General features: G+C 33.4%; 1 protein-coding gene across 2 annotated transcripts in view; it reads right to left on the minus strand.

Moving 5' to 3' along the window:
• Positions 1-5,709: 5,709 nt before the first annotated feature.
• LOC109536953 (neuropeptide CCHamide-1 receptor) overlaps positions 5,710-9,195 on the minus strand; it is a gene marked incomplete in the record, with an annotated part of 72,704 nt that continues 69,218 nt past the window's right edge. For both annotated transcript variants that reach the window (XM_048663935.1, XM_048663934.1), the window contains 1 exon segment: positions 5,710-6,434. In XM_048663935.1, the coding sequence (XP_048519892.1) occupies positions 6,215-6,434 (220 nt within the window).

Consider the following 9,195-nt stretch of genomic DNA (forward strand, 5'->3'; position numbering starts at 1 on the left):
TATATCGGCTTTTTGGAAATTAGAGCGCACTTAGTTTTGTATGCCTTAGAAATGTTTTCGAATGAAACAGGCAATTTTTAGCAAGTGCTTTTATTTACTAATAATAGCGTTTTTTTTGGCTAAGCGAAACAAAAGGTGCCGCGTCATTCTGAGACAACGATGGAAAAATAAATGCAAGAAATATTGTTAAATACAGATTTTGACTTCAATCATAACCAATTGTTATCAACAGTATTAAATATGTAAAATTTCAACTATCATTTGAATATTGTCACCACGCTAAGAGCATGAGTGATGAAAGAATAGCACTTTAGAGCCAACAGTCCATTCTAATAAACAAATTTATTCAATGTAGAGATGATCCCCTTTTGAGACATTTTGCTGCAATTAAATATTGCTTCATTTATCATGTACACACAAAGAAAGGCACAGAGCAAAACCATGACTTAAAAAAAGAATCCTCTGTAGGCAAAAAAATAAAATCTTTCTAAAATTCGGGTACTCAGCCACTGGACATTTTTTAACTGAGAAGATTTTGCTTGAAAAATCGTCTATTTGGCATTAAAGTCTTCATAAATGTCAACTTTTTCAACTAAAATGAATTTGTCAAAGATTTTTTTTTGCAAAATGATGCACACTCTCTGAGTTCGAACTCGTTTTATTCCCTTGCTGTTGCCGCTATCCAATTGGAGGCTGGAAAAGCTTTTGTAGCTAACAGTCGCGGAGTTATGGGCAAATAAGTGCAACAACAATGTGGGTGGTAGTTTAGTCTCTCTAACTTTAAATTTAATTTTCTCCGAAAACCATGTTAATGAAAGTGGCATTTTAATCTAAATTCTACTGTTAAGTTCGAAAATTTCCAAAATTTTCTCCTAAAAATACAGTTTTCGAAAAGAAAATCTTGGTGCGCCGCCAAACTTCTAGAAAAGAGCATGTTTGTGGGAAACACCAGCGCTTCAGATCTTTTAAAATTGCTCTGGTGCTGAAACGGTGACCAAAATGAACTTTGGTCCTTAAACAAGTTTTTCCGCCAAGACTATGGACTTTTATGGACTTTTTGAATTTGTGACAAATGTTTATAACTGACTGAGTTACAGGGTAAAGAGTGGGAGTATGTGCAAGTTTGAGAGTCTTAAGCGTGTTGTAAACTGTTGCAAATACATTTTCTCATAGACAGTGAATCTGTCGAGAATGTCAAACAATCTGATGTATTATTTTGAAAATGAGTTAATCGAGGTAAGTATTTTGTTTGGAAAATCGTCTTTTCGACTTTGAAATCATCATAAAGTTTTTCGTTTGTACAACTAAGTTGTTCAACCGATTGCAATTTTCCGAGATGCGGTTTTTATACAAAATCTTTCGTTTTTCAACAAATTTCAAAATTGACCCGTTTTTAACAGTTATGCAGAAAATTTCGACAGACAAAAAGCTGTTTTTCCAAAAAAATTGTGGCGTTCAATCCACAAAGAAAACATTGATACTCACATACTACCTTCAAACTCTTATGACTTTCAAGTTTATCAACCGCTTTCTTTTTTGCACAATAATATTTTTTAGACAAAATCACTCGCTTTGTGATGATCCCAACCGGGCCCGTAGTAAGAAAGTTACTTATTTATTCATACTGAAGGATTTGATGCACCATATAATTATAACAGCATAATATGCGTGTCATTCACGCCGATGTTTGCCATCATTCAAAGTATTTATTTTCCTAAATTGTCTATGAAGTTAGAAAAGCTATTATTAGTCGACACAAACCCTGCACATAGGGGGATCATGACTCCCATGACCCACCCTCTGGATCCGCCCTTGTATTTTATCCTTCAGAGACACTATTTGTGTTCTTTTATGAGATGAATTCCTCAGTGACCAATTTGCTTCAAAATTATCTGATCATTTATTCTTTTAATCGTTGACTCTCTTAATGTACTTCTGAGGAAAGTTCTTCTGAGATAAGTAAGTGAAGTAAGTGGATAGATCTAGTATCTTCTCTAAAATCGACTGTTTATAAGTCTGTATCTTAGTATCTGTATGATATTTCAATTCTGTATTTTATTTATATTTTTTAATGGACAATTTGAACTTGTGAATATTAATGCCGTATAGGAAAACTTGAGGGATATTTAAACAAAATCATTTAAAAATAAGTGTGGAATTTTTAAAAATCCTGTGTATAAAAGTAGCCATTTTCTTTCTGCAATTATGGTGGCCCATACTTTCTTTATTTGCAAACAGGGTAAAAAGACAGTAGTTTTACTCATCTGCATTTTATCGTCTCCTGTCTTAACTTTTATCAATATTTGTTAATTCGATTTTTCTATTGTATGCTGGCGATTTTTTTAGTATGTTTTTTCAAACCCAAAAATGTATCGTTTGACGCTTCAGAATCATAGATCATTTTTTGCAGTTGTGAATATAAAATTTTTAATATTATTTATAATTTTTTTTATTCAGAAATTCAGAATTCAATTATCTTTTTCAAATAATGAATTAAATCCCATTTTAGTAGATGAATGTGAGTTTTAATATCGGTATATCGGTAACTTCTTCAAATAAAGCCGCTAAATCTTCAACATCGGATCTTGCTATCAGCAAGTTCGAAATTGACGCCATTCTCCTCATTCGCGAAATCAACAACTAGAGTTGAGCAAGAAATCACTACCTCTGATTTTTTCACAGCGATTAATAAATAGCAATCACAAACTGTGACGAACGTAAAAATAAACTGCGAACTTTTTTAATTTTCTGGGAATACGCTTAGTGTTTCTGTTTTGTTCATTTTTCGAATTGAAATTGTTTATTATGTATTGTGCTAAGCGAAGGAAAATAATTTTTTTTTGGAATTTTTTTTCTGCATTAGATGATAATTTTGCAAAATGCAATTTATGCAAAGCAAAATTATTTTTGCAAAGAGGAGCGAAGTAATATTTTTGTACCTATTTTCACTCAAATAAGGTTTTTTTTTGCAAGCCCGAAAGTCAAATATAGCTTGTTCACAAATAATTAAGAGCTACATACGCTATTCGTTCTGTATAAAATAATAGCTTTTGTCCATATTTTATTTTTTTCCATAATGTTTTTAGAACTTATATATAATAATATCTTAATAGCTTCTTAATATAATATAGTATAATTATAAGCCCTAAAAATCTCGCTTCCATATTATTGGAAGTCGACACCTTTTGACTGCTGGCCTAAGAACGAAGAAACCTAAACCATTTTTTTAAGATTTTTTGTTGAATTTGAGTGTATACATACATGCGAGAGAGTCCATTATTTCCGATGGTGTTGAACTTTCCAAAAATAGGTTCATATAAAAGTTGTTAATGCACGAAGTGCTCACATCTTAAAAATATCTTATATGATACAGAGTGTCTCACAAAAGCGAAGCAAGATCAAAGTGTATTTTTTTAAATAAAACTACCCATGCACCGTAAATTGTTTTTTCTTACTTGCGACTTTGGCAAATTATCGCCATTTTAAATCAAAAATTAAATAAGTATCAAAATTTGATGACTTTGACCTTACCTCGCTTTTCTGAGACACTCTGTATCATATGATATTTTTAAAATGTGCGCACTTCGTGCATTAACAACTTTTATATGAAACTATTTTTGGAAAGTTCAACACCATCGGAAATAATGGACTCTCTCGCACTAAAAAACCACCCCGTATATTACCACTTAATGATTAAACCAGGTTGACTTTACTTTACCTACAAAACGAAAACACTCAAAATAAAACCGACTGACCACTCACATATCTACACGCAACTTTCACATCCCATTTCGTATTTACAAATCCTTTTCAAAATTTTAGTCTTGTAATTTTACAAATTCGGATAGTTACAGATTTTAATAATGAGTGACTGCTAAAGGCTTTAGTTTAATCCCTAAAATTATTTCCATCGAATCCAATTCTAGACGGCAAATGGTCGTGAATAATACACGATTCGTTTAAAATTAACTATCCTGAGAGTTCCAAGCTGCCCTGTCATCGCCAGAAAACTACTTACAAGTTTCCGGGAGTCCTTGAACACTCAGCATGCTGGAAAATTAATTGCTCATTACACTTTTTTGAGAACATGAGGCGTTCTGTTTTCAGGCTGTTTATTTTTTTTTAAATACCTTTTTAATAAGTTTTATTGAGTTCAAATCACTCAATTATTTTATAATTTTAGTAATAATTACCTTCCGATCGTTTCTCTCACTCTGAAATAATCCAAATCTCTAATCGAGTTAGGAAGTTGGCCGAAAGCCTCCTTGTCATGTAAATAATATCCCCAGTTGCAGGAAAATAACTCAAGCAGAATATTTAATTGCCTTTCTCTACCTGGCCGGGAAATTATGTAAAATCCTTAATAGGTTCACAGAATCCCAATTTGTTTGCTAGGAAACTTTTGTCAGTTAAATACCTTAATAATTTGCTAACTCAATTAAAGAAATGCTCGGCAATAAAACAGTGGATAATTGTATTTTCGCTTCGTTTGCAAAGATTGTAGACTTTCATAACGATGGCAGTAAACTTTAAGGATTTATTCAGGCCTCAGAACTTTAATGGTCATTCTCGCAGGACGATGTCGATTTTGCAAGAATACAATGTGGACCAGGCAATGTCCAATTAAACACAATGTTTTATCTTAGACTTTGCTTTAATTTCAGATCTTTAACGCATTCTGTTACAACAAGAGACTTATTGAAATAATGCTTTCCATCTAACAATAAGCTTTGAGGACATAATACTGTTTTTTCACTAGGTGTCTGAATACATACGGAAGAAATTCGGTTGTTTCAATCGCAATGATCTTTTTTATATTCAGTGGATTGTGAAGGAAGTAAAAACAAATTGACAAAAAAAACTTTTTTTTCAGAATCTTTCTGGAAATTCTGGCGCATTGATTTATGAATTCAGACAACAGTTTACTAGAATTTATTAGGAAACTTTTAAATGTTTAACAAATTATTATCGAATTATCAATGTACATTTATGCTTAATTTGTTCTATACCAAATATACTTCCAGTTGATAAATTCGATTAGGAATGTTGGTTATAAAACTACTCTGAATTATGAAGCCAGCAACAGTTTACAGTAAACAGTTTAATCTACGACAGGAATCCACATTTCACAATTGGGCTACTGTGTAGTTCTTTCAAAAAAACCCTCAATAAAAATTAACTAAAAAAAGTAAATTTTAGGGTTCTAATATACAGGGTGTCCCACCGGGAACCGCCGCGATCGATATCTGTCAAACTATAATTAGCAGAAACTTAGAAATTGAACAGTGTGCAGAAATCATTGGGGGCAAGCGGTCTAAAATATTTTCAAGATGCCACACTTCCGATCCTACCGGATGTAAGTATCAACTGGCTTATTTTAAATGGAACACCCTATATATTATTACATTTACATATTATATATTCCATCCCATACCTAAGTCTAACCGTTTTTGATATATAGGGTGATTCAAAATTGGCGTCATTCCTCTGGATCACCACATTCTCCATAAATAATAAAGAAATTTAAATAACCTTCGTTTGCATATTTTAAGCGTCCGGGCATGAATATTACTTATTACATATTATTTATGGAGAATGTGGTGATCCAGAGGAATGACGCCAATTTTGAATTACCCTGTATATCAAAATCGGTTAGACTTAGGTATGGGATAGAATATATAATATGTAAATGTAATAATATATAGGGTGTTCCATTTAAAATGAGCAAGTTGATACCTACTTTCGGTATAACCAGAAGTGTGGCCACCTTGAAAATATTTTAGACCGCTTGTTCCCATTGACTTCGACCTACTGTTCAATTTTCAAACTTCTTCTAATTATAATTTGCCAGATATTGATGGCGGCAATTTCCGGTGGGACACACTGTATAAAAAGTGCCTAGAATGTCCAAGGCAACAACAAAAACACAGTTTTTTATATAAAAATACGCATACACATTTTTGCACGGCCACTCCGCATGTTCGTTTTATGCAACAACATTTTTGGAAAGAATTAACAGTTCTTAAAAAAACCTGAAGCATACTGAGTCTTTCGTTTGTTCCTGTCTGGAGCCACACAGCCAAGTAAAAAACCAACAAACCTACACTGACTTCTTAAAGAATCTTTCTGTACAGCTAAACATCTACTCACAAAACGTAGAGTCTTAAAACACATCAGTTTGATAAAGAGTATCGCGACTTTTTTGCAGTCGTTCTCAAATAATTTTGTTGCAAATGTGCGGATCTCCATGACCATTACCCAGCAAAGTAATGGACGTTTCTTGAGCGTTATTAACGACTTTTCTGTTAATGGACATCGTGGGTCGTCTATTGATTGACTGTTGTCTTTTCGTTGAAACCAGCGACATTGAAGTCGCCTGTTGGCCAGTGCAAGTGTTGCATCGATTCCTTTTCATCTTCTTGCACAGCAGATATCTGAAAAGAAAGGGAAATTGTAAATTTGCACGCTCACACATAAATCCGTTATTTATAGGTAGAATTGTTGACTATGAATAGCATCAAACTGGAAATCACCCCACTGGTTGCAACGAAGCAAGAAAAAAACGTAAAACCCAGGAACTGAACCAACGTTTTCTCTTGAAATGCTGAATAGATTTAAATTAATCGAAATGCACCTAATGAACCCTAAATAGCTTGAGTTCCTCCTTTATATGGATTTAACGAGCATACTTAAATTAGGGAAGGTGGAAGTTCCTACGCGGTTAAGTTTGGCTTTTCACCATACATTTTCCACTTCTGCACTCAGCATGCTAACAAGATTGGTTAAAATAATTGCCGTAATTTTATTATCGGTGTATATAGACATTCCGTTTTCTTATACCTATAGAGTGTCTGTATGCAATTTGAAAATTTTGTAAATTTGCAACTTCAAAGTTCTCTAATTTTAAGTTTAGAGCAAAATCTAAGCGGCTGGAAGAGTTTTTATGATGTTAACATTTAGGGCAATAGTTTAGTCAATTAACTGTTTGGACTGGAAAATGTAATAACATTATTTTTGAGAAATTAGGAAATAATGTTTGAAACGCCCACTCTATGAAAATAAAGTTGTTGTGTTGAGTTATTTTTCGAAATTGTTTTCAATACTTAATAAAAAAACTAAACAAACTAGAATTTACTAGAAAGGCAAGGAGGAATCAAAAAAGCAAAATGATTAATCTTGGCGAATGGAAGAGTACAGGCATTTTTCAAATATTTCTTTAACTTAAATCAAAATCCTCTGCTGTTGTCCATGCTGTAATAGCACAAGTTTTTCGGTCATTATTTTACAAGCATTAAGTCATTTTTAATTATCCCGGCTGTAAAGCCTAACCAGCTGGAACTAATTTGCATTTAACTTTCCGATACGACCGCGAATTCCATTTCGGGAGTCTGTTTCGGGTCGCAAAATTCTATTAAATTAATTATCGAACCTTCGGAAAAAATGCTGGGATTTCCAGACGGTGGGAGACTGTATTTTCGTTACTCAATTTATCACTGAAAGTTATCAAACCTTTAATACCCTGCACATAAGCTGCTTTTTTCGGATTTGAAGCAACAGACGATTAATTTGTTTTTGCTAGAATTTGAATTTGATGCGTTATTCTGTTCGATCCATCCACTGAAAGCTCTAATGGTCAAGTTTATAAAAATCCGACGCTTGTATGATCAAAAATACGTCCATTGCCAGTTAAATTGCTTTGATTTTTTAGTGTTTTTTTGATGAAAATCGAAGAACTGAATATAATATAAATTGTTCTTGTTGAAGCAAAAGAAATTCCTACATAGATAGAGAGAGATCAATATATTGGCGGCTAAATTCACGTCAAAGTATATTTATTTTCCCAACTTTTTAAAATGTTTATTTTTTAATGGATACAAAGTAAAAACCAATATCATAAAAGCGGCAGAAGAAGTGATTGACAAAATTAAGGTAAAAGTGAACGCTAAAACCAACAAACCGTGGTTTATTCCGGAAATAAAAACCCTCGCTTCAGAGACAAGAGCAGCCTACACCAAGTAACTCAACAAGAAAACAGATGAACAACGTCAGCAACACGGCGCCGTCAAAGACAGAGCCATTTCTAAAATATCATAAATCAAGAAAGACTATTGGGAAATGTTCTCCACCTACATGCAACATGACCTGTACGGAGACGGGACAGGGGAGAACATGGTACCTCATTATATAGCAGAAGAAACTAGTTAACGACCCAATCGCAGTCAATTTTACCCCTGAAGAATGGAAAAAACACCTCAAACGTCTATACAACACCCAAGAACATGGGCGACGCCCATCAACATCATAAGCAAAACAGAGACCAACCAACAACCAATAAATTGAAGAACAGAAAATACTAGAACTAGATAAAATGACTATCACCTTTACAGTATGAATCTGTCCACAGGAGAAGGACCCCAGAATTGGAAGTCTAGTATTACAATCCCTATCTACAAGAAGGCAGAAAATAAAGACTGTCCAGGCATAAGCATACTCAACACCACCATGAAGCTCGCCAAAATAATAACTCAGCATCTATAAAGTAGAGTCAGCATCAACGAAGAACATCAAGGCTTTAGGCAGAATAAATCGAAAGTCGACACTATATTCATACTGCCACAAATCATTAAAAAGTCCATAGAATTCTACAAACCGCCGTTTCCTTTTGCATAGACGACGCAGAGCAGACCACAGAGAAGATGACTCGACGACATTAAGCAAAATGTAGGAAATAGGGGGTTTCAGACAGCACAAGACAGATCAGTATTATAATTTTGGTGATTTAAACAATATAAAATGTATCACATTTCCAACTGAAGTTTTAATGTAGAATAGCCAACAATAAAYATAACTTGTTATTGTTAAAAGCAAATAAATCGAATGATTWTTCATTTAACCCYATTTATAATGTCCTGCTCTGTTCATAAGTAGCTTCCATAAAGCTACTTAAAAATGAACAGATACAATAAATAACCAGATATTAATATGTTTTATGGAAGCAGCAATATTTTCATTAATTTAATGTTTAATTGACAAAAGTCTTCTATACAGGGTTATTCACGCCATACGGCACGGACGTTTGCGGCTAGCCCGTTTGACTTTTGCAAACTATTATTTGATGAATCCACAGACGCCTATCGGGTGCACATTTTAAAAATATTTTTGTAATGTACAGAGTGTCCAAAAGCCCTAAAAAAA

This window comes from Dendroctonus ponderosae, unplaced genomic scaffold, assembly GCF_020466585.1.
Source record: "Dendroctonus ponderosae isolate FM_Combo_2020 unplaced genomic scaffold, Dpon_F_20191213v2 Dpon_F_20191213_2, whole genome shotgun sequence".
Lineage (NCBI taxonomy): Eukaryota > Metazoa > Arthropoda > Insecta > Coleoptera > Curculionidae > Dendroctonus > Dendroctonus ponderosae.